The sequence below is a fragment of the Heptranchias perlo genome, chromosome 23, assembly GCF_035084215.1.
Source record: "Heptranchias perlo isolate sHepPer1 chromosome 23, sHepPer1.hap1, whole genome shotgun sequence".
Lineage (NCBI taxonomy): Eukaryota > Metazoa > Chordata > Chondrichthyes > Hexanchiformes > Hexanchidae > Heptranchias > Heptranchias perlo.
Window position 1 is genome coordinate 21146266 of NC_090347.1, and position 26934 is coordinate 21173199.

General features: G+C 41.4%; 1 protein-coding gene across 1 annotated transcript in view; it reads right to left on the reverse strand.

Annotated features, from left to right (window-relative positions):
• The window catches only part of fasn (fatty acid synthase), an 84980-nt gene extending 63757 nt beyond the window's left edge, over positions 1-21223 (reverse strand). The window contains exons 1-8 of the mRNA XM_068004162.1: positions 21054-21223; positions 9101-9245; positions 6669-6821; positions 5052-5225; positions 4441-4641; positions 2910-3032; positions 1138-1253; positions 111-245 (exon numbers count right to left, since the gene is read on the reverse strand). Coding sequence (XP_067860263.1) covers positions 111-245; positions 1138-1253; positions 2910-3032; positions 4441-4641; positions 5052-5225; positions 6669-6821; positions 9101-9242 — 1044 coding nt within the window. The 5' untranslated portion in view covers positions 9243-9245; positions 21054-21223. The remainder of the gene's footprint in view (positions 1-110; positions 246-1137; positions 1254-2909; positions 3033-4440; positions 4642-5051; positions 5226-6668; positions 6822-9100; positions 9246-21053) is intronic.
• Between the last annotated feature and the right edge of the window lie 5711 nt (positions 21224-26934).

Sequence of the window (26934 nt, forward strand, 5' to 3'; positions counted from 1 at the left end):
CTCCATACAGCCCACAAATTATAAAAAGTCTCATTTTCCAGCTGCTATAATAGAGAACATTCGTTTCCATCCACTTCAACTATTCAATGGGTAAAAAGATAGTGACTTACCTTTGCTATAGCAGCCAAGCCCGATGCAGGTTCTGGGTGGCCCATGTTTGATTTTGTTGATCCTATCAATAATGGCTTGCGATCAATTTGGCAGAAAACATTCGCAATTCCATTCAATTCCTGTGGGTCACCAACCTATAAAATTGAACATTTAACAGCCGTTAGTTAGATTCATGCCTGCACTTAGGTTCCCTTTCCCTTCATTTTGGCCTGCTACTTCTTAAGCCCCCTTACCTTTTGAGCCTTGCAGACAAGTGAGGGCAAGCCCAGTACCTGGCCTTCTTTTTGATGGCTGCTGAAGTTGTAATACTGTATAAGATAAGTACAAGAAAGGTTGCTCTCTGCACCAATCCACCATCCCATAGATCAGCATTGCAGCATGCCTGCAAGGTTTCAGGCTGCAGCTGATCATGACTGCATATGGTAGCTGCTGGTGTCTTTTTAGCAAATCGCACAGTTCAACATCTGCTTCTCTACTGACCCAGACCCTGAGATGGTAGTTTCCCACAGCCACTCCCAGGTATCTTTGCTGCTGATGGGTTGAGATGCTTTTTAATGCTCTCCAGAAATTTTCTAGATTTTTGTCTCCCTCTTTGTAACATTCCCCTTTATTTGTCTTCAGCCCATTAAATTTGACTTATATACAAGATTCCTCAATGGTGATAAACCCATCTGAGTTTGCACCAGGAATTCTGAATAATAATGCAAATAAGGTTAGAATGGAAAAATTGAGTGGTATTTACACTTGGAATTCAGACAGGTATTAAAGCAATTGTAATCAATGAAAATCAGCCCCATGATGTCACCATGTCATTATGCGTCTTATTTACTTGTGCAAGTGGGTGCTTCCTCTGGCAATGACAGTGGAAAATTGGGTGGGTGCTAAAGTGAGCAGGGATCTGGCGTTCACTTCATTTTCTGTCCCTCCCTGATTACCGCCCAAAAATTGGCAGAATGCTACAGGAAATTTAGGTTATGAAGTCATGTAATTATGTTGTGCAATACAAAGATGGCTAAATGGACAGACCTTGGTTCCTGTGCCATGTGCTTCAATATATTCCACATCAGCTGCTGGGATGCCTGCTTCATCATATACCGCTTTCATTAACTTCTCCTGCATTTCTCCAGAGGGGAACGTTACACCTGCAGGCAGAAACCATAGTAACAAAAATCTCATTACAATTGTTCAACAATAATGTGTTATTGTAGATAAACACTACATGCTCTGCACCACTTCATATCCATTGGATTATCTCATATGTTTATGGATATATGATCTAAAAGATGGAACTCTCAACAACAGGATACCCTATAAATAGAATACACACCTGTGATGGTGGCTTGCAAAAATATCCCAATTTTTTTGTTTTCTTCCCACCATTCCCAGACCTGAACTGCTGCCTTATAATACCAGATGAATTTGACTATGGAAAGTGGGATGATAAAGATACCTCCACCCTCAAAAAGAGTTGGTGGGACAAAGAAAAACAACCTTGAGAGCAGAATCTTAATCTGCTGTTTACGTCCCAGTTTCTCCACTCCACATAAGGAGCTGATCTGAAGCGTGTGAGGTAGATTAGATTTGCTCTCCTGCTTGCCCTAGTAGCTAATGTATCTTCCCATCTGGAAGCAAACAAGACTGTCAACACTTTTGAGGGACCCTATTAGTAGCTCAGCATAATCCTCAAGGTCCCCGTCCATCATTTTCAGCTGCTAATCTTATTGCAAGCCTGTGTCAAAAATTTGTGAAAGATCAATTTTAGTAAATGGGAAATTGTACTCCTTAGGAAAACACTCAAGTAAATGTCAGTACTCTCAAGAGGTCACTTGATGTCTCTTCTGTTGAAACGTTCCCACTTTACAGTTTTACTGCAATTCATCAATAAAAGTCATCGCCAATTGTATAGGAATCAACGTCCATTTTATTTGGACAAATAAAAACTTCAAGGTAAATCAAGATTAGGATTCACGAAATTCTCGAATAAAATTTATTTTTGTATCATAATTTTTCATTGCTAAAGACAAATTGCATTATTTCCATTTTTCATAACACTTAAACCATGACTGGCAGAATTCTGCTGCTTGGCACAGTTGTCATGATACTTCAACTACTTAAGATATGTTGGACTGTTTGTATAATAAAGCTCAACTGCAAAGGCATATGAATAACAGTATATAGACAAGGAAAGGCATACATTAACACCAGGCTGCATGACCTGTTGCTAAATATAGAAAGTATCAGTTCAGTAAAAACAGGTACCTGACTATTAGAAAGATATTCTAGTGGGATTTCTGACATTGTTTTCATGAATGTGTTTCCATAGCTGTATAGAACATACATATTTATCTATTGCATCACTGTCTTACAAGGCTTCAGAGATGATCCTCACTCAACTAATTAGATTTATTTTTATATTATTATTTGAAGAGCTTTATAATCCTTTAACGTCATACATGTAAGCCTCCTCTCCTCCTACAACCCCCCTCCCAGTTGGAAATATGCTTTATTGGCAAGACTTGAAGTATATTACAGGCATCACAGTATAGCACAGATCAAGCAAAGCTTGTGACATATTATGTACCTCCAGAATTTTTGCTGTAGCTGTATACTTACAAAAAACGTGTGGTTTCTTTTTCTAGAATTGAAGTATACTAGGCAGTTTTTAAATTAAAAGGAAAATTAATTCAATGCAAGGTTTAGAGGACTGAGCTATGCTGAGCACTCAGTGCAAAATTTGACAGATCTGAACTTTTGTTCCCCTAATTGATTATGCAATAAAATGTTAGACGACTTCACACCTTGTTCTTTAAAACCATCAGTGTTGCTTCCTGCATTAACCACTGTAGCATAAACTCGTTTGGCCGCTGATCTCTTGGTCAAAAGAACAACCACAGAAGCTTCAGACCGACAGTATCCATCGCCTAGAAATATAAACAAATATAACTTCATATATTTTGGGCAAGATGCAATATCTTCAATCCAATGAGATTATCAGTGTCATTAACTCTTAAACTTAGAAGTCATAAAAAGTTATATTCATTCTTTATAAAAATCAATTTACTCTTAGAAAAAACATGCTTAATTGTCTTGTGTTGATATTAATACTGTACATACAAAATGCTATGAAAGAATGGCAAACTTGACTGTCTTAAAAACAATTCCATTTAGTACACTTTAAAAGGTCATTTAAGTTAGATCATTTTCTAAGGTTTCACATACTATGATTAGCACTACTGAATATTAGAATTTGATTTGGGAGAGAAAGAACTTTTATACATCAATTTTTATTTTATCCTTTAAAAACAAATCATATTGGCTCCTTAAATAGCTCAGTGAGTTAATTCAGGAGGGGTAAGAGCGCTACAATTAGCCTTAGTGCTTCTAGATTGGGATGAGGAAAATCCATCAGAGTTCCTGCACCTGATAACTATCCTGCCACTCCTGCTGGAAGTGCATCTGTGAACACCAAATGAGTCAGGCTCAGTTGTGATGGCTTTCAGTCAAACACGCTGTGAAGGCTCTCACATGAATAAGGAGTGCTTGGGCAACATAGTCATTGTTTTTAATCAGGGTAACCATAGGGTTGCTACTAACAGGCTCAGTGACCCTAAGTTAGGGAGGCAGGGGGAGGAGAAAGAGAACAATTGGCCAGGTTTTAGGCTCTAATCACAATCCAGAAACTCCTGCTGGGATTGCTCCTGTGTGGACATTGGGTGAGGACAGAATTGGGCTCAGTTGTAATGTCTGTACAGTTAAGTAGCACACTGATTCCATATGCAAGTCATAACAGTGAGTACCAGCCATGTGGGATAGGTACCAGAGAGCATGCTGGTGTCATACCCCAGCAAGGAGTACTTTTCAGGAGAAAACAGACAAAAAACTATTCTTTATGTTTAATGGTTTCTTTATGGTTAATGGTTTGCCAAAATAATAAATTAGAACCATAAGCACAATCAATAACGTAGAATGTTAAAGGATTTAGCAAATGCAATACAATTGGAGTGAATGGCAAAAGAAAAACTGGAAATAGTTCCCTGGAAGTGTCATCATATATCAGTAGAAGGTAAGGTCACATGGTTCAACTTAAACCGGCTTAGATGGATAATTGTGTACAACTGTCCCATTTCGGTTCCCCTAAGATATGCAGAATATAATTAATGAAGAATCGCAATTTTAAAGTTAAATTGCGAGAGGAAATCAATGAATGGATTTCTCATGTAAAAGAAAAATTAAATATCATATTTTAAATGTTAACAGTTAATAACATATTCCAAGCCTTCAATGAAAAAAAAATCTCACAGAAATATATCAATGTTTTAGTTCTCCTACCTGAAGCATCAAAGGACTTGCATAATCCACTAGGACTGAGCATACCCAGTTTCATAAATTGTACTGATGTATTGGGTTTTAGCAGGAGGTTGACTCCTCCTACAATGGCAGCATCACACTGACCGTGTCGGATTGCATGGAAGGCATTTGACAGTGCAAGCAAGCTGGATGAGCAGGCAGTATCGACAGCAGAACTCGGACCTAAAATCCAGATGAAAAAGCAAGTTATTTATAGAATTCCTCCAACATATCTGTGAGGGGAGAGGTGGGGTGGGGGGAGGAAATTGTCTAGTCATGATGCTCCTGCCATCATGGACCAGCTGGTCTTTTCCTGCCCGTCAATTTTGTACGTTCGTATGTTCCTTTGCTTTTACCTCGCTCAATTGATGCAATTTACAGCAGACTTATTCAGTACCATCAAAGGCTATGCAATAATGAGAAATGTAAGTTTACAATGCCAGGAACCAACCCACAACAAAGCTTACTCATTTGTATAACCATCAGAAGATATTTTACAGAACTAATGGCAACCATAGGAGTGAAACACAATGATACAATACATACCAAATAACATTTACTATGAATTATATTTTTAATTGAAGGTTCCTCACCTTTAAAATCAAAAAAGTATGATAGCCTGTTTGCAAACATGGCGTGTTGACAGCCAGTCATGCTGTATCCTAGCAGCTCTTCTGGGTCTCTACTAAAGGCTTCAGCTGCCTCAATGCCACTCACTCCAATCCAAACCCCAGTATTGGTGCCTCGCAGAGAAGTAGGGTTTATTCCTAAAGAAGACATAAAGTAAACGGGCTCATTTCAAAAATCATAAAAATAGGTCGATTCAAAAATGAAGAGAGAAGCGCACAGTCGCATGAAAAATTCCGAGTTCCATTAGAATCAAAGTGGAGTTGCATCAAAAAATACAATGCAACAAGTCAAACTGCAGAGAGTTTAACCTGTGCAAGAGGGATGCAGCACCTTGCTAATAGGCTGGTTTCAGAGGTTGAGAGAAGCTACAGTTCAGAGAGTGAGACAACTATCGGTCTCTCACCACAAAAGCAGGACACAACAGTGTTCTATAATTGTCACACTTTTGGCAACTATGCGGGGGGAGTGGGGGAGGGGAGCGGGAAAGAGGGTCCTAGTGGCACATTAGGCAGCCAAACCAAGTGACATGAAGAGAGCAGGATCCAAGGAGGAGGCATGAGAGGAGGTCTGTAAAATCTGTTAGTCATTTGGCTGAAGAATATATGTCTAGAGATAAAAAATGCATTCATTAATAATTGCTAATAAATTATCTTATGCTTTTCTTCCCCATTGCTAATACTTCCAAACCTTTTTTTTTGCATGTTTATTACAGGGCATATGGTAACCAAAAGCAACTGTGACAGGGTCAGATTTCTCAGAGAATTAACTCCCGTGGCTGCTTGGAGAACATGTGAACTTTTCTCTGGGGTGCCGAGCTCAAAGCCTTCCCAGGGCTTAATATAGGAACTAATGACAGTGCTTCAGCAGGTGATAGTTAACTCTATACCTGAGTCTCTGCGACAAAAGATACAGTTTCAAGGAGTGACACTGACTGAGAGAGAGTTCAAAATTGAGGAAAAGCGGTGTGCAAAGCTCCAACCCTAGTATTCTGTACAGAGTTTTTAGACTGAATATGGGCAGCTTGCTGTGACATTTTCACTCTTAGCAGGAGGGTAGGATGGGCTAAGTCTTGCTGTTTTCCACAAATGCCATTAATGCCAATCTGCTAAACTAACAGGGAGCCCGAGTGTGGTATGGTTAGCCAGATCACATCATTTTTCTCTCCCTCTTGAAAATTAACAAGAAATCCAATTTAGAAAAGCCAGTCCCAGTCAAGGGAACTAATGACCTCTAGGTACAAGTCAAACAAACAATCAACCACATTAATTTCAAGGCTATAAATGTTGCTAGGCCATTAAATGCAAGAATCCAAGAGAATCTTAAAAAAAATATTAGATATGCAGCCAGAATACATATCCTTGGAGACAGTTCTGTAGTACCAACAGATAGACTTCAGGTGAATATTCATAGCCTGCAAATCTTTATTTTTAAATAAAACAGGATTTCTTTTAATTGATATTAAATTACTGTCCAAATTGTGGACTGAAAATGAAATGCTTTATTCTAGTATACATACTGCAGTATTTCTACAACCCTAGAAAAAACATTTCCACAAAAAAAGGTACGATGATTGTGCACACCTCCATCTACAATAGCTTCATATGCAGTCTCCAATAAGATTCTGAGCTGGGGGTCCATTGTGTGTGCTTGCTTGGGGTGGACACCAAAAAAGGCTGCATCAAACTTGTTGATTTCCTTCAGTTTCCCATTTTTGTGAGGGAGCCCATATATTCCTGGGGAGAAAATCAAGTTGTGTTAATTCCTCAACTCATTTAGATTAAAAATAGAGAAATGTTCATTGCTACTTAATCTGTGTTGTGTTGTGGAGAAGGATATGGAGCAAAGGCACCGAGTGAAGACTAGGCACCCCCTTACATAAGAAATAGGAGCAGGAGTAGGCCATACGGCACCTCGAGCCTGCTCCATTCAATCAGATCATGGCTGATCTTCCACCTCAACTACACTTTCCCACCCAATCCCCATATCCCTTGATTCTGCTAGAATCCAAAAATCTATTCATCTCAGCCTTGAATATATTTAATGATTCAGCATCCACAGCCCTCTGGGGTAGAGAATTCCAAAGATTCACAACTCTCTGCGTGAAGAAATTCCTCCTCATCTCAGTCTTGAATGGCTGACCCCTTATCCTGTGACTATGCCCCCTAGTTCTAGACTCCCTAGCTGGGGAAACAATCTCTCAGCATCTACCCTGTCAAGCCCCCTCACATTTTTATATGTTTCAATTAGATCACCTCTCATTCTTCTAAACTCCAGAGAGTATAGGCCCATTCTACTCTTAAAAGAAGTGACGTGAAACCAATTCAACTTTCGGCACTTAGATCTACAGCAAATAGAGTTAGGAACAGATCGTCTTCCCATTCTCTCAGCTGAAGAATTTTGCACAGGGAGATGCCAAAGATGGGAAGAATTTAGAATGTGCAGTTTTATAATAATATTTGCATTTATATACAGACTTATCACATCAAAACATTTTAGGCAATGAATTACTTTTAAAATGTAGTGGCTGTCATTATGTAGACAAACGTGACACCCATTCTGCTTGAGCAACATCACACAAACAGCAATGAAAGGAATGCCGAGTTAATCTCTTTTTAGGTGGCATTGATTGAGGGAACTATGTTGGCCAGGACACTGGAAGAACTCCCTGCTCTCCTTCTAATTGTGCCATGAAATCTTTTAGTGTCCACCTGAACCATCAGAACCAGCAGACAGGACATTGGTTTAATCTAGAAAAGAGAAGACTGGGGGGTGATCTGAAAGAGGTCTTTAAGATTATGAAAGGTTTGATAGGGTAGAAGTAGAGAAGATGTTCCCACTTGTGGGGGGAGACCAGAGCTAGGAGCCATAAATGTAAGATAGTCACTAATAAATTCAATAGGGAATGCAGGAGAAACTTCTTTACCCAGAGAGTGGTTAGAATGTGGAACTCACTACCACAAGGAGTAGTTGAGGCGACTAGTGTAAATCCAGTTAAGGGGAAGCTAGAGGAAGAAAGGAACAGAAGGATATGCTGATAGGGTTAGATGAAGTAGGGAGGGAGGAAGCTCGTGTGGAGCATAAACACCAGCATGGACCAGTTGAGCCAAATGGGTTGTTTCTGTGCTGTACATTCTGTGTAATTCTATGTAATAAACATCTCACTCAAAGGACAGCACCTCCAACAATGCACTCAAAATGTTGAATGAGGCTCCAGTCCACACCTTCTGGCCTAGAGGAAAGAGTGTTAATAACTGAGCCAAGCTGACACACATCTTCCTGAATAATTAAAAACTCATTTTTTTTTCAAAACTGAGAAATACCTTTATTCTTCAAAGAGCTTAAGGCTGCATTTGTACCATAACTGTAGCATTGCTGTAAAGCAGCTGCAGTGTAAACCCATAATAAGGGCCTGATTTGATTCTTGAGCAAAACAGAGTTGGTCTCCTTCCTCCAGGAAATTTAATGACTTCATTCCAGAGACAGGTCGAGCCCTTACTCCTGATTTACTCTACAATTTTAGTGCTGGGAAGGAGCTAAACCATTTTGCACTGACGTTACAATTGTAGTGAGAAGCTTCTCTTGTCTTATATATCAATACAGTGGAACATATTATTGTGGTCACCTGGAATGAACAATGATATTTTTTACTTAAAAGCAGACAAAATATTCTGTGACAAAAGGAAATGAATAACCTTTTTACTTGTCTAAATCTCTACGTCATTTTAAACATTTCTCCAGAATGCCACACACCTATATTTCTGCTTTCACTAATGTTTGCATTTTTTAAAAGCAATAAAATATATCTATTACAAAGTATTTGTGAATAATACATTCATAAAACAGACGTTAAGTAAAAACTAATAAAAGCATTATTAAAAAGGAAACTACAAAAAAGGTTCACAGTAGACAATGCTGAGCATAAGGTTTCTTTACTTGACCTTTTCCACCAATCCATTATACTCATTAATCACAGAAATGAAGGTCAAACGATTTCTACTCTCTCAATACCCACCTGTTTTCCATCGTCTATCATCTTCTGTTACCATATCAACACAATTGATGAGATTGTCCCAAAATTCCTGCAGGTTGTCCGACTCGGGCAGTCTTCCTGCAATGCCTGCGATCACAATATCCTCCATTTTAGTTCTTCTCATAGGCTGCAACAAAAACCAACAAAATCCATTAAAGAAGAAGAAATTATATTTATACAGCACCTTTCATAACCTCAGGATGTCCCAAATTGCTTTACAGCCAATGAAGTACTTTTGAAGTGTAGTCACTGTTGTAATATAGGTAAACGCAGCAGCCAAATTGTGCACAGCAAGTTCCCACAAACAGCAATCAAATAAATGACCTGATAATCTGTTTTAGGTGTTGCCAATTTGCCACAATTTGTCTTTTTAAAGAGAAGGTGTCTGGCTCAAACTCGCAGGATTGCTGCCCAGCTACGGACATCAGCCAGAGGACAATCCTGACTCTGTGATTGGCCCCGGTGGCAGGCTGGGACTCAGGCTTTACAGGTTGCTGCTGCTCACACCCCATGTGCAGCAGGCCAAGGGAACAAATGGGTATGAGGAATTAAATTCCATTTGCTGATTTGCTCTGAATGGAGAAAAATAGCGCATCGGAGAACATTGCCAAACAAAATCAACTCAACAGAAATGATCAGTTTCAGAAATGTTCAAATTAAATAACTTCTATTTATAACACCACAAATAATGCACTCTCAATCCAATTTCCATGTGGAATTTCAGACAGTTTATAGACACGGCCTAATGTGTCTATAGGATTATTGAGTTGCAGCATTGCTTTTATTAAAGCCAGAAGCACAGTTCAGCTTTAGTTGTATAAAACCATGACATTAATTAGACATTACTAATGTCCTCAAAATAAAATAGTTTAATCGCTGTATTATTTAAGTGTAAAACTGAAGCCAGGTCTTTCAGGCACCGCCTTTCAAACACTGATAGTTTAGACCATTACACAACAGGAGAGATGCAGCCACTATTGGAGTGATGACATATGTAATGTCACTTTCTCGCCTCTCAGGCTGTAGTTGCTCTGTAAGATCAGGGTGTGATTCCTTCGATCCAATACAGGAATTACTGTAACAAAGGATCACCTTATGCCATCACACAGGCAAATGCCACCTTCAGCTCTTTAGAAATTATATTAGGCACAAATACAGTTGATGCATCTTCAAAACTTGATACCACTAGTCTGAGCAGTGTCAAGATCTTACACTAGTCCAAAAAAATACCCTCTGGGGCAACAGAATGCTCTTAACTACACTGCTTATCATATCCTGGTCAGACTTTTTAATGGATCACATACATTTCCAACATCTCCACTTGGTTTTTCTTCTACATTCCCCCAGAGGTACATAGATGCCTATGTGCTAATTAAAGTATAAAAATAATGCAAAGCTCTCCATCCCTTTGTTTACATATTTTTCCACACATGTAAACATTGCCTTTTTATCTGGCATTAAAGTTTAATATTTGCAAACTAATGTTTAATGTCAAGTTGCTTTTTACCATGTTCTTTGCTGCTTACTTTTCTGACTGCTCTTTTTTTACTTCTCTCTCCTGTTTCTCTCTTGTTCAGCACAAACAGAACTGAGCTTCAAAACCCATTTTCTATTGATCACAAACACTATTATTTCCTCTGCAACTTCGTCTGCCTCCACTCCTACCTCACTGTCTTCACACCAAATCTTTTGTCACCTCTGGACACAAATTCTCCAACACTCCTCAACACCCCTTCCTCCCCAACCTCTTGTTGGCCTCCTATCCTTCACTGTCCATAAACCCAAACACTTCACCTGACGAAGGAGCAAAGCTCCGAAAGCTTGTGATTTCAAATAAAGCTGTTGGACTATAACCTGGTGTTGTGCGACTCCTTACATCTCAAAATCTGCTATCTGCATCCCGTGCCTCACAAAGTCCTGCTTGCCCATCACTCCTGTCCTGGATGACCAACACTGGCTTTCTGTGTTCCAATGCACTGAATTTAAAATCTAGGTCCTCGTCTTTAAATCTTTCCATGGCCTCTCCTCCATCTTAACTCTGCAACATCATCTTGCCTTCCGTTCCCTCCAGTGCCTTTCAGTCCCCAGGACTCTGCCTAAGGTGCATTCCCCCTTCCTTCACCCCACTATCGGCACCAGAGGCTTTAGCTACCTCAGCCTGTTCTCTGGAACTCCCTCCCTAAACCCCTCTGCCTCTCTACACCTTTAAAAATCTTCTTAAAACCTATGTCTTCAACCAAACATTTGGTGGCCTTTCTTAACTCTCCTTCTATGGCTTGGTATCATTCTTTTTTTCTTAACATTCCTCTGTAAGTACCTTAGGACATTTTTCTACATTAAAAATGCTATATAAATTGTTGTTGTAAAAGGCCATAACCAGTTGCTTTCTGGTTACTCTGAAGGCCTCCAGAACATCAGATGCCTGCTGTGACAACCCATAGAACCACCTTAAAAACCACTGAAAGCAGTGATATTCAGGAGTAGTTTTTGGGCTCAGTAAGAACCCCCTTATTGTGGATAGAAACTACAACTGTACTCTATAACACTGAGGGTATGCATGCCTCAAACAGAATCCTACTCACCAGCCTCAGAAGGACAACTCCCAATGAGGCAGTGGTTGCTGGCACTGTTCATCAAGCCCTGGCCAACATTCATCCCCAAACCAACTCTACCAAAAAAAAAAGATTAACTGGTCATTTACCTCATTTGCTGTCTGTGGGCCCTTGCTGAGCATAATTTTGACTGCCACATCTGTCTACAGGACAATAGTGACTACACTTCAGAAGTAATTTATTGGGTATGAAAGGAACAATACAAATGGAAGTTCTTCATTTCTTTCAAGTGGGTGTAAATTTCTCAGCAATTTGAATTGGACACTCTTAAAAATGGTCATAGATTTCTGTGTCAGACACATGGCTGAACAAATATAAACCAGTTCTGATGAAGGGTCATCGACCTGTCATGTTAACTCTGATTGTTTCTCCACAGATGCTGCCTGATTGCTGAGTATTTCCAGCATTTTCTGTTTTTATTTCAGATTTCCAGCATCCGCAGTATTTTGCATTTGAACATATATAAAGATTGTTTCTATCTTTGTTTTTTTTAAACTCTACCTGCTTTCTAATGTTTATGTTCTATATCCCTCATGCATAGTTAATCTTCTGACCTCCACTCTCCTTGGCTACTTGTATGTTTCTCTCTCAGTTAATGTACCTGCCTGTCTCTCTCCTGTCTAATCCTGTCCCTCTTCCATTTGTTCAGCCCCCTCCTGTCCCATACACCTTGTTTCTTGTGCATCTGTCTGCTGCCTCCTGCACTCAGAGTGAGAGTTAGAAAATGCCAGTATGAGGCAGGGATAGTGCAGTCTTTTCAGTAATGCAAAACTGGTTTATTCTCACAACAGAAAATAGACTGAGGTTCACGTTGTAGGAAAGGAGGAATATCCTAGTTTTGTGATTGATGCAGAAGCCTACAGATTTTTACAGAGGCAGGGCCACTAGGAGTAGGGCAGGAATGACACAGAACAGGTGATAAAGGGATTCAGGTTGGGTGGGAAAAGGGCAGACAAACGGAGGAGAGGAACAGATAGGTCAGGTCGGAAAATAACAGAATCAAATTGGATGGCAGAGGTGCTCTGGATTGGAATCCTGTCGATTCTATTTTCCTTCTTGACTCCTGTATTTGATGGTCAAAATCTTATAAAATACAGAACCTGTCCATGGGACAGAAGCACTGAAACCACAGCATACACCTTAATAACCTATAATTATGTTATCACAAATGCAGCATTCACAACTATTTCCAAATCATACACATTCAGTTCAAGTTATTATAGTTATTTCTGGAAGTGTAAATGTTACCTATGTTAGCCATAATAAGAAAAATATCAACGTAACATTAAAGCACCAGCACCTGAAATCGGCACAGTATTCTCAGTACACTGATACTGCCAAATGTCGTCAGGCGGACTGAATTATTCTTCTTCAGAATTTCAGATTTCTAAGTGACATTATTGAACAGATGCTTGAATAGATTTCCGAGATTTCAGTGAGTAGGTAAATTAGTTGGTATATTTGACAGTTGCAGAATGTATTGAAAATATCAACACAAAAAGTGTAGATCTAATTATTCAAGTCTCTCATTTGCAAGTTCTGTTATATTTTTGCAATTTAGCTGCAGAGATTTTCAACTTATATATTTAATGTCATGTCAAATCGGTATCACATCACTGAAATACGACATGCAGAAACTAATATTTTTGAAAATAATGTTAAAATTCCATTTTTATCCCACTCAACCTAGCAGAAAAACAAGCTAAGTACAAGGTCATCAAAATGTATTAAAAAGGAAGTCAATTGATGAATCTATTAGTAAGTCAACCCCCCTCCCCAGGCTGGAGCAAGCAGGCATAGAGAAATCATGATCCCCTTCAGCAAGACTAACACCCTTGAACTTAGAAAGCTGCATTCACTGACCCCTCTTCCTGGTTCTGCTCCTCCGACCCCCTTTCTTTTCTCTCAATAGTACCTTCGTAGCAACTGTTCCTTCAGCTAACAATTCTTTTTTCTCCTCTTCTCTCCTAAAAATGCTGACTTGTGCTGGGATGTTGCTCCATAGGTGATAGCCACCCTCCAGTACAGACTGTACTCCAATCTCCCATCAGTGCCTCGCCATTCTTCACGTGTAATCCTAGACAATGAGTGCCAGCAGGCTATTTTACCATGGGATGCATCACAAGAGAGCCAGATATTGTCCTCACCTATCTTCACATATACACATTCTCACATGACCTTTTTGTTGCCCTCTCTTTCCCAGGCACTGAGGTCAAAATTAGCACCATGGCTGAGATCAGCTAACTCAGCACAGACCAGTGATTGGACCTAGAATCTTCCTAATCTGTATGGTCCAGCAATTTTATTTTAAATTCACAAGCTTTCGGAGGCTTCCTCCTTCCTCAGGTGAACGAAATGAAATGATTTCATTTCGTTCACCTGAGGAAGGAGGAAGCCTCCGAAAGCTTGTGAATTTAAAATAAAATTGCTGGACTATAACTTGGTGTTGTAAAATTGTTTACAATTGTCAACCCCAGTCCATCACCGGCATCTCCACATCATAATCTGTATGGTTCAGTGGATTTATTAGCTCAGTCTTCAGGGCAACTACAAGTTAACAATCCTTAACTGTGAAGTAGTTTTTGCTTCAGTTACATTTAGCTCAAAGCTTCCTTAGCTGATAATCATGTTTTCTAGTTTTCTCCTGGTTCAGTACAATGAACTTATAAACATTCCCCCGAATTCCCTTTTAAAAACTTGGATCATTTTCCCTAAACTATTACAGATCATAAATTAGATCAATTAGTAACAATTCCCATTACAGTAAGTGAAATATATAGCGTAGGCAGTGGTGGTCTGTACTTCAGTCTGTTTTTTTAAATACTTTGTATCATTTTGTTTTATATTGTAATGTCAGTATCTCTGTGGGAACTAACAGTACTCCAACCTCCTTACCACAGTTCTACACCAGGGACACCTGCCAATACAGCACTGAAGTCAAGTTTAAAAGATAACATTTAATTATGTCTTACATTTTCATCCCTGGTTTGCATGCTGTATTTCCTTCCAATTCAGTCATATTGTTGGCTCAATATTGCTGGGGAAATTATTTAAAGAAAATTAAAGTAAATCATCTTTTTCCTTTGTCTCTCGCCCCACCATTATCCCACTCTTCTTTGGTCCTCTTTTACATTTTCTTCTTGAAAACTATTGATTTAAATGTTCTGTTCTACAGAATACACGGGATGTGTTGGGAAGCAAATCCCTTCCCAGTTAGATTTGGGAAGATAATATTGACGTCAGTAAGAGCAGAAAAGAATAATTTAAAAGAAAAGTGAAGCCAAACATGAATCTTGCTTATTCCATTCACATTTTTATCAGTTTTGGCAGATGATTTTTAATTTACTGTTCCTGATAAATTTTTCTGCTGAGACAATTAGATTAATTTAATCTTTTGCCTTGTTGCAAAAGGTCCTTGTTGCTAATTGGGTGAATGCCAAGAACATCCCAAAGCTGCAGCCACACAGAAAATTCCCAAAGTGTCCAACTCAAGCCTACATATTGACTTTCTTCTGGTGCAAACCATAATCAGGACAGCACCTACAGCAGCACCCCCCAACCACCCCTCCCCGCCCACTCAAACCCTCCCCCTTCCCTCCCTCCCATGCCAGCTGGGTTTCACAAAGCTTTAAGTTAACATAATTAGCTAAATTCAAAACTAGTACATTTAGCAAGGACCAAGTGATAGTAGCTGGTATATTGGGCCATGGACATTTTCTAACACAGGCTCACTGCATTGTTACTGGTTATCAGATATTGGTGATCCTTTGTAAGAAATCTGCAACCTTGAGCCCTATATCAGGACAATAATATTGTTTCTTTCAATATAGGAAACTTTATAAAAACAGATTAGTGAAGTGTTCTCATAATAGGGACATTGGGCACATGCTTGATGTATTAGATAAAGGTTAATTTCATTCATTTGTCTGCAACAGTTTAAAGGTCTACTCTATGATCAGATGATCAACCTATACTGTATATGGTGCTCAGTGATCAACCTATACTGTATATGGTGCTCAGTGATCAACCTATACTGTATATGGTGCTCAGTGATCAACCTATACTGTATATGGTGCTCAGTGATCAACCTATACTGTATATGGTGCTGTGATCAACCTATACTGTATATGGTGCTCACTGATCAACCTATACTGTATATGGTGCTCAGTGATCAACCTATACTGTATATGGTGCTCAGTGATCAACCTATACTGTATATGGTGCTCACTGATTTAATGTCCCACTGAAGTACATTAGCACTCCAAAAACAGCAAACAATGCAAGAAAACTGAAAACCCCACTATCCCTAACTAATAACACATAGCTAAAGAAAATGATCTCAAAATCTGCATGGAAGTAATAGCATCAAGAAAACAATGCTTGTTAAAGAAAAATTCTGAAGCCTGGCTTCTGTTTTCAAACACTTTCACGTGGACAGTACTACCATTGCTAACAGCATCAGCAACAAATTATTCAATGTCCTTAACCAAAACCAAAGCTACCCTGCTGCATTCTAAAGTCACAGCATTGTACAGAACTGATCTGAATTGTGCTTTGATTCAAGGCTAACTGAAACCATTCAGTAGAACTTTCCCAGCTCCTAGTAACGGTCTGTTGTCTATATCGAGAGATCTCCAATGTTCTCACACACCCGGTCTTAGCTAACTGAGCTTTTCCATTGTACAGTAACAGCAGGCCTCAGCCCTCACGGTTTTCGGGGCTCAAAGCTATTTTACTGTGAATACAAGACAATGAACATTCAGCCTCACATTTTTATGAGCTGCTGAAAGCTCTGCTCTAGATCCCTGCAGAAAATGTTATTTACAGTTCATACCTAGATATGGGATTCCTCTGCCAAAAAATCCTTTATTTAAAAAAATGTTGTTCTGGGTAGTGGGAGAAACTTCTGTTTTGTGATATTAATATAAATCAATGCACTGGTTATAAAGTTAATCTAAATTCTTCACCTAAAAAGACTGACAGGAAGGTGATCAGAAGTTTGCTGAGGTTGCACATTAATTTCCATTCACTGCATTTAAGTGAAAGGAAGGAGTGACTTGGTACTTGCAAAATTTCTTTGTATCTTTCCTGCTGCTGTACTAAAATTGATTTTTTTTGCTTCTATTAAATCTATGGTGTCACAAATGCCACCAATTTTCTTTTTCCATCCTATATGTAGACAGTGGAAAACAATTCTTCTTAATACCACTGATTATGAAAATATAGTACTTTTCACAGTGGAAGTCAATTTTAGTACCATGTAGTGTACATAGTTATACCATTGGCCTCACCTGTTTGCCCTTAGATTCTGGTTCAGTGATTGGAGGAATTCAGAACTACCTGTTGTGCCTCTCTCAGTGTTCTCTGACAAGCCTATTGTAGCACCTGTTATTGCCTCCTTAAGAGCAGTAACCCCAACTGCCCCATCTTCTCTCCCAAACACTTTCCTATCCAATGCACTTACTGAGGACTAATTTCATCAACCTCCTTCCCATTTCGCTCACTGCATCCCCACCCCACTGCCTCCCTGGACTCTGCCAGTGGATCAAAAATCACTTCCCTGCTCATTTCCCTCCAGAATGTCTGTTAACCTGTGAACAAGGCCTTTGCCATCAACAACCTCATTGTGGATGTCATATTTACATCCTGGCTTTAACTGAAACTGGCTTGGGAGGGGGGGGGCAACTCTTTACTTACACGTCCACTTCAACCTCACTTCCTTCTGTGTCCACTTCTGGAAAAACTTCACCCCAAGTCACTTACAGCTGCACTCTCAAACACCATAATGCCTAGTCTTTGGCCTTCCATTTACCAGCTCCATTCTACAACTGCTGATTTGCTCAACCACTCTCACTTCTATCTCTTGATGCCCTTGTCCCCAGCAAAACCTTTACTCTCTCTCTCATCCCGGTCGTTCCCCATAGTGTGACCACCATCGTTGCTCCCTCAAATCCAAGGGGCATAAACTTCAGTGTGCCTGTCATACAACTGGCTTAGCTATCCATCGCCAAATCTAGCTTGACCACATCAAGCTCTAACAGGACTTGCTCTCCTCTACCAAAATGGCCTACTACTTTATGATCATCCTAGAGGGAAAAGATAACCCCAGCTCCTTTTCTCTATTACCAACCATGTCCTTAAACCACTTTTCCCTGCTCCTTCCACCTTGACCTCTAACAACAAGCTGATGGATTTCTTCATCTCCAAGATAGGGATCATTAATTCAGGTGCCTCTGCTGCTTCACCTTTCCTCTGTCTATTAAGCCTAAACTCCCCATCCCATCCCCAGCCTAGCTTTGAATCCTCTTCTTTCTATAGATCCCCCCTCCCCATCTCCTCTGCTGCCCCTCTCTAAACTGATCTCATTCATGAGACCTTCCTCCTGTTCCCTCGACCCCAACCAACTCCCCTAGCTGACATTGTAAATATTTCCCTCTGTGCCCCTACCTTTTACAACTGCTGCCATTATTTCCCCATCAAAAATTCTACCCTTGACCCTCTGTTCTCACTAACTACCAACCCATCTCCAATCTCCCTTTCTTTTCCAAAGTCCTTTAACATGTTGTTACCTCCTAGAGGCAATGCCTATCTCTCCTAAAACTTCCTTTGAGTCCCTCCAATCAGGTTTCTGTCCCTCCCACAGTATTGAAACGGCCTTAACCACTGTCACAAACAACATGTGACTGTGACCATGGTGCATGATCCCTCCTCATCCTCCTTAACCTCTGAGCAGCCTTGGCCCCATCATCTTCAGCATCTACATGCTGTCTCCTCGTGATGTCATCCAAAGCCATGCGGTCAGCTTCCAAATATATGCTGATGGCACCCAAGTCTACCTCTCCACCACCTCTCTTGACCCTCCCACTGCCTCTGTGCTGTCAGACTGTTTATCCAAAATCCAGTTTTGGATGAGTCGTAAATTTTCCCTGTTAAACATTTGGAAGATCGAAACCATCAGCTTCGACCCCAGCACAAACTCTTTACCTTTGCCGCTGTTCCATGCTGAACTAGATTGTTTGCAATTCTATGTTCTGTTCGACTCCAAGCTGAGCTTCCAGCCTCATATCCTCTCCTTCCCAAAGACTGCCCACTTCCAACTCTGTACCATCGCCCGCCTCCAATCCGACCTCATACCCTCTGCTGCTGAAACCCTCATTCATGCTTTTTGTTAGCTCCAGACTCGATTATTCCAATACTCTCCTGGATGACTTTGAATCATCCACCCTCCATAAACCTCAGTTGCCCATATCCTATCCCACACAGAGTCACACGGACCCATCACCCCTGCCCTCGCTGACCACATTGGCCCTTGGTCCCTCACCACCTGAAATTTAAAATTCTCAACCTCATGTGTAAATCCCTACATCATCTCACCCATCCCTATCTCTGTAACCTCCTCCAGCCCTACAGCCCCAGCCCACCCCCTGTGATCTCAGTTTCTCTGACTCTGGCTTCTTTTACATCCCTCCCTCCCTTCACCCCACTATTGATGGCTGTGCCTTTAGCCACCTAGATCCCACTCTCTGAAATTTCCTCTCTAAATCCCTCTCCTTCTTTAAGGCCCTCCTTAAAACCCACCTCTTTAGCCAAGTTTTTAGTAACCCCTAATCTCTTCTCCTTTGTCTCAGAGTCCATTTTTCCTTACACCTCTGTGAGACACCTTGGAACTTTTTCTATGTTGAAAGCACTATATAAATGCAAGTTATTTTTGTTGTTGTCAATAATACAAATACACAAGATGAATATTCCTAAAACTGAATTCCTGAAATTAACATTCACTGAGAATACTTCCTAACAAATTGGCACTGGTAGAAAAACAAGCTTTTAACAGGCCAGCTTTTTTGATTTCTATGTATGTGTTAGCACAGAGTTTTTTTTTCAAATTAGGATTTTTGTAGTTAAATAAAAATAGAGCATCTGTGAATTAGGGCAGTTTTAATCCCAGACTGATAGATTACAACGAAACAGTTTTTGCATGTTAAATAGTAGTCAGAGCTCTAATCTGGTTCAATCAGATGTTGTAATTCTTTACTATACATTTCTTAAAATATGAATTAATGCAGAACAAAATTGCACAGATCTGCATTCAACATCCTAAATATAAATCAAGCAGCTCAGTGGAAATCTGCCAAGTGTAGGTGTATTGCATGGGAAGCAGTAACTTTCATTTTAAACCAATTATCGGCCATCTGCTCAAAAATTGAACAATGTCCAAGGGCTGGATTTGGAGCCAGGTTAAAAATATGTTTAACAGCAGCTAATGCACACACTTTCAGGGAAATGATTGGATTGGGCTAAAACGATCAATGAAATTCAAACAAATTTATATTTACATGTTATTATAGGCCTGTAAAGCCACAAGGCACAGCACAGTGAGGCTGTAATTTTCAGGAAGCGTATGCATCAGGCATAAATTAGAGTTAAATCTTACTCAGTAAAACTGACTGCATTATTTATGCAGAACGCCTCTCCATTACTGTAGGAGCAATGCTGCAATGCTGCATACTTCTTGCTTTTCTATTGCAGCCTGGTTGTCAATTTCAGATCAAATTCATACATTTGAAATCAAGCACTGAGCAGTGCCTTTTTTTCCTGAATATATTTCAGCCCACAGCATATTAAAAGGTCCGAGAAGCTGGGAGCAGTGCACTCACACAATGACTTCAACCCCCACACACACCCCCACCTAGCTCGTCTAATGGGAGGTTCTTAACACATTCGGAATGGTGAAATTCTTGCCTCCACCTCTCGGAGCAATTGCAACATGTCGTCCATCCCAGCAACCGCAACGTGGAGACAGATCAGACAGAGTGTTCTATATTTAAAAAAAACACTTCAAACTTCAAACACATGTAGATCTGACCGACCGAAACCCGTGCTTAATGCGTTTTTCAAAAAAACATTTTAAACCTGAATTTACCTTCAATCGGGCATAAACAACAGTTACAATAAAACACAAGGATGAACCCCTATAAAAATGGCAGCACTGTAATCTTATCTCCACTGCAACATAATCAGACTAATCAGATGAGAGAGGAGCTCAGTCGCAGCGCCCTGGAGATATCAATTAACTCTTTTACAGAAAGGAAACACTAAACCTTTGTACAGTTCTGGGTAACCCGCTTGCTCTCTCCATCAAGGTTAGTGCGCAGACCCATCCGCGCCGTAAAAACCCTTTGCAATAAGTTGCTTTTGCCCTTGTTCTTATTTCCGTTCTCCCCGCCATTTGTTCAGCGCTAGAGCGACTGGTATCATAGCTCTGCACAGTCATTCAACCATTCATATACATATATATATATATAATATAAAAGTGGAAGTCATACCTGTACTGTCAAATCCAGGATATTTATTTTTCTCGCCTTCCTTTGTTTTGCGATGTATTCAATCAATACTGGTATTAATGCAGTATTACTCCCCTCTGCGCTGCCTCGGGCTGCACTGTGCTTCTCAATGCTTCTCTACATTATTTAAATGGCTGATTCGCCGGCTCGACACGCCACATGGTCTGACAGATTGGATTTTCAGCCCAGTCCAATGAGAGGAGAGGCAGGGCTGGACCACAAGCTCATGAGATGATCAACCCCCCTCCACCCCCCAAACGCCTGAGAAAACGCAGTCTCCGTAGAGGTTACTACAGTTCATGTGTAACCCGGTCGGGCTAAAAGGGTGCAGAACAGACAGTCTCCAATCTGGAACTTCAAACAAATGAAATCTCCTCCTCTCTAGCTCTGGGTTGAAGCAAAATTAAGTGTTTGCAAGTATAATTTACAAAGGAATAGTTCATTGTCGTAAGAAAATGGCATATATCCTTTCTTATATTCTCAAAATAAATCTATCCTAAGACTTGCAGATAACACATTTATATTATGTTTCATGATTACTTGTGAAGTGCATGCTTGTTATTTGGTACAGATACATTGAGCTGTTTTAGGAACTGCCTAGTGTATAACAATGCTTTTCACCCTGGAACTAGCAACACGCAGAATCTTTCTATGATTCCACCAGTCGTGATCCTGATCTCTGGCAGGCAGGCGGGCGAGAGATAGGTGCTAAATGCAGGTAAGTCATTTCGCAGGTCGAGTCAACCCGCACCATTGTTGTACATGTACAGCAAGTTAGAAATGATACTGAGAGAGACCTGGGAGCAGGTTACCTGCAGCAGAAGGGGGAGAAACACGTGAGTGTAGTGTAGGGGTGTAATTAAATTCAATAGTTGCACGGTTACCTCTCCTTAATAATCTGTCCCAAAAATACATTTTTGGGGGATTTGAACACTAAGACTGGTTCTCTTGGCAATAAGGATCACTTGAAATTAGTTCCGAAGTGGCCATTGTAGCCAGATTTTATTGTAATATATTATTCACTAATAGTTACAAAGATGGGCTAAATGTAGGTTATGTTGGATTCACACGCATTTGCAGATCCTTTAATGAACTGAAATTGTTGATTCTGTAATCTTTCCATTGGTGAAGCAAAAGGTCACATTCCCCTCTTTGCCCTCTTTGAATTTTTGAATACAACAAGGAAAAGTGAGCTTGAAAAAAAACAGTTGAAATACTGAAACCAAATGTGACAAATTAAATCATCATGTCCATGCTATGGATACCGATATTTTTTATTGCATTGGAGTACGTTTGACTGCCTAAAATGCTATAACAGTACAGAATTATTATAAGAATTAGGGAATGGGTGCAGGGGAACATATTAGCTTGGTACAATTTTCATGTTTTTAAAATTGAATTGGCGTAATACTTAAAGAAAAAAACGATTTTTTTTATTTGCTTGTTTTCCTTACATGTTTTTGAAAGATGAATGTTGGACCAATAGGAAGTGATGTTAATGTACCCATAGTTTAACATCAATAATATCAATATTTTCAGTCTATGAAGTGTAAATGCAATTTAAACATTTCACTATATAAAAACAGAAAATGCTGGAGAAGCTCAGCAAGTCAGGCAGCATCTGTGGAGAAAGAAACAGTTAACGTTTCAGGTCAAAGACCTTTCCCTCACTATTATGAGCAATTATCTTTAATAAATTGCATTTATGATTGCACTTCAAAGTAAGAAGATTGTACACTATGCCTGCTACTCCCAACTTGTCTGGGTCTAGGGCCACCGTGTTGGCTCCATGTAGTGTCACTGGTAATGATAGTAGGACATTCTTGTTATGCCACCGACAGGGTGTGGGAGGAGACTACTCACCCAAGTTCTTGATCCAGTCATTGCCAGGCAGGCTACAGAGTTCAGACAAGGCACAGTGCTAACAGTACTGATTTCAGAGCGCACACAGTGCTAACACTACCAAGTTCAGAGCACACACAGCGCTAATGCTACCGATTTCAGAACACGCACTGCGCTGACACTACCGAGTTCAGAGCGCACACAGCGCTGACACTACCGAGTTCAGAGCACACACAGCGCTAATGCTACCGATTTCAGAACACGCACTGCGCTGACAGTACCGAGTTCAGAGCGCACACAGCGCTGACACTACCGAGTTCAGAGCACACACAGCACTAATGCTACCGATTTCAGAACATGCACTGCACTGACACTACTGAGTTCAGAGCACACACAGCGCTGACGCTACCGAGTTCAGGGAACGCCCAGCGCTGACACGGCCGAGTTCAGGGAACGCCCAGCGCTGACACGGCCGAGTTCAGGGAACGCCCAGCGCTGACACGGCCGAGTTCAGGGAACGCCCAGCGCTGACACGGCCGAGTTCAGATAGGAAGGTGTGAGGCCATGGTGGGATTTCAACATGAGGATAAGAATTTTAAAATCAAGGTGTTGGTGAACTGGGATCCAATGTAGGTCAGCGAGCACAGGGGTGATGAGTGAACAAGACTTGCTCCAAGTTAGGATACATGCAGCAAAGTTCTGGATTAGCTCAAATATATTGAGGATGGAAGATGGGAGGCCAGGCAGGAGAGCATTGGAATAGTCAAGTCTAGAGATAACAAAGGCATGGATGAGGGTTTCAGCAGCACATGAGCTGAGGCGGGGTGGAGACAGGCGATGTTACGGAGGTGGAAGCGGTGATGAAGCGGATATGTGGTCGGAAGCTCATCTCAGGTCAAATAGGACGCCGAGGTTGCGAACGGTCTGGTTCAGCCTCGGACAATGGCCAGGGAGAGGAATGGAGTCCGCAGCTAGGGATCGGAGTTTGTGGCGGGGACTGAAGACAATGGCTTCGGTTTTCCTAATATTTCGTTGGAGGAAATTTCTGATGCAAGTTCAGGGCGAGGGCTAGTGGAACCGTAGGGAAAGTTTGGCGTGGTGGGCTGGGGGAAGGGAGGGAAACGACAAAGGCAGTTGAACAGATGGTCTCAATCTTGGTGACAAAGTAGTCCATGAACTTCTCGCACTTGTTGTTGGAGTTGAGGCTGGAGGAGGCAGGAGAGGGGATTAAGAAGATGGTATGTTGTGGAGAAGAGAAGCCGGGGTTTATCTTTGCATTCCAGGACCATCCTGGAATAGTGAGCAGCTTTGGCAGAGGAGAGCAGGACCTGATAGTGCTTTATGTGGTCCAGCCAGATCTGGCGATGAATGGCTAAACCAGTTGTCTGCCATAAACGTTCAAGTCTGCGTCCCTTGGACTTCAGGGGGTAGAGATGAGGGCCATACCAAGGCGAATGACCAGGGTGAGAAAGAGTAATAGTTTTAATGAGGACAAAGGCATCAAAGGGGAAGGTGAGGGTGTGATTGAGCAGATCGGTAGCTGCAGAAATGTCATTGAATGGAGGGCAAAAGGATAGATGGTTGGGAATTAGAAAGTGCCGTTGCAAGTGACTTGGGGGAGAGTTTGATCCAGGGTTGGGCACAGAAGGAAGTAGGGCTGGGAGGAGGAAAGGGGATGTGGGAGGAGAAGGATACAATGAAGTGATCAGAGGTGGCCTTATCAGTGATTGACATGATGGGAGTAGAGAGGCTACGTGAGATGGCAAGGTCGAGTGGGTGGGCGTGAATATGGGCAGGGGAGTTTATATGGAGGGAGAGATTAAGGGAGGATAGGAGGGCAGTGAACTCAGGAGAGAGGGCATAATGAGTTGAGATGGAGGTTGAAATCACCGAGGATGAGAAGTCACTCGGTGCAGAGGCTGAGGGAGGAAAGCAGTAAAGACATTTTGGTGCCTGCAATTCCTGTGCTATGTGGGAACTTCAGGACGCTTCATGTGTTCCGGAGGGCCACATGTGCAGGAAATACCTCCAGTTACTCGAGCTCAAGCTGAGGGTTTCTGATCTTGAGGGGCGGCTGGAGTCACTGCAGAACGTAAGTGAGCCTGAAGGTTTCCTGAATCGTACGTTCCAGGACGTGGCCACCCTGCAGCCACAGAGAGTTCAGGGTAGCAAGTGGGTGGAGATCCGAGAGGGTAAGAAGAGGCAGGCAGTGTAGGAATCTTCTGGGAGTCTCAAATCGGTACCAGTGAGGGCGATGACACCTTGAAGGAATGCAGTCCTGAACATAACACCGTGGGGCAAACGACTGCACACGGTGGCACAGTGAAGTGTAGAAATGCAGTAGTCATAGAGGATTCGATAATCAGGGGGACAGACAGGTGTTTCTGTGACTGCCGACGTGAGTCCTGCATGATGTGTTGCCTCCCTGGTGCCAGGGTAAAGGACATCATGGAGAGGGTGCAGAACATTCTGCGGGGGGAAGGGAAACAGCCAGAAGTCATGGTCTATGTGGGTACCAATGACATAGGAAAGAAAAGGGATGAGGCCCTGCGGCTATCAATTCAAGAGCTAGGGAGGAAATTAAAAAGCAGGACCTCAAAGGCAGTAATCTCCAGATTACTCCCAGTGCCACGCGCTAGTGAATACAGAAATAGGAAGATAAGGCAGGTTAACACGTGGCTACAGACATGGTGCAAGAGGGAGGGCTTCACATTCTTGGGGCGTTGGGTCCAGGTCTGGGGCAGGAGGGACTTGATCAAGACGGACGGGTTGCACCTGAAAAGAACTGGGACCATTGTCTTTGCGGGGAGGTTCACTAGTGCTGTGGGAGAGGGTTTAAACTAATTCGGCAGTGGGGTGGGCACCAGGATGTAGCATTAGAAAGGAGGAACAAGGTGCACAAAGGATTTAGACAGCCAGATAGCACTAGAGTAAGAAACAGTACAGACTAAGAGAGAATATGAGACGGTCTAAGATAGGTTATACCGTGCATGTGTGTGAACGCACCAAGCATGGTAAACGAGGTTGGTGAGATGCAGGCGCAAATAGCCACATTGCAATATGATGTAGTGGTCATAAGAAATAGGAGCAGGAGTAGGCCATACGGCCCCTCAAGCCTGCTGCGCCATTCAATAAGATCATGACTGATCTTCAACCTCAACTCCACTTTCCCGCCCGATCCCCATATCCCTTCATTCCCTTAGAGTCGAAAAATCTATTGATTTCAGCTTTGAATATACTGAACGACAGAGCATCCACAGCCCTCTGGGGTAGAGAATTCCAAAGATTCACAACCCTCTGAATGAAATTCTTCCTCATCTCAGTCCTAAATATCCGACCCTTTATTCTGAGACTATGCCCCCTAGTTCTAGACTCTCCAGCCAGGGGAAACAGCCTCTCATCATCTACCCCGTCAAGCCCTCAAGAATTTTATACATTTCAATGAGATCACCTCTCATTCTTAGAAACTCCAGAGAATATAGGCCCATTCTACTCAATCTTTCCTCATAGGACAACCCTCTCACCCCAGGAATCAATCTAGTAAACTTTCGTTGCACCCCCTCTAAGGCAAGTATATCCTTCCTTAGATAAGGAGACCAAAACTGTACACAGTAGTCCAGGTGCGGTCTCACCAAAGCCCTGTACTATTGTAGCGAGACTTCCTTACTCTTGTTACACCCTTGTTCAAAAAAGGGAGTAAGGATAAACTCGGCAACTACAGGCCAGTCAGTTTAAACTCAGTGGTGGGGAAGCTTCTAGAAACGATAATCCGGGACAAAATTAATAGTCACTTGGACAAGTGTGGAGTTACAAAGGAAAGCCAGCATGGATTTGTTAAAGGAAAATCGTGTTTAACGAACCTGATTGAGTTTTTTGATGAGGTAACAGAGATGGTTGATGAGGGCAATGCAGTTGATGTGGTGTATATGGACTTTCAAAAGGCGTTTGATAAATTACCATACAACAGGCTTGTCAGCAGAATTTTAGCCCATGGGGCAGTGGCAGCATGGATATGAAATTG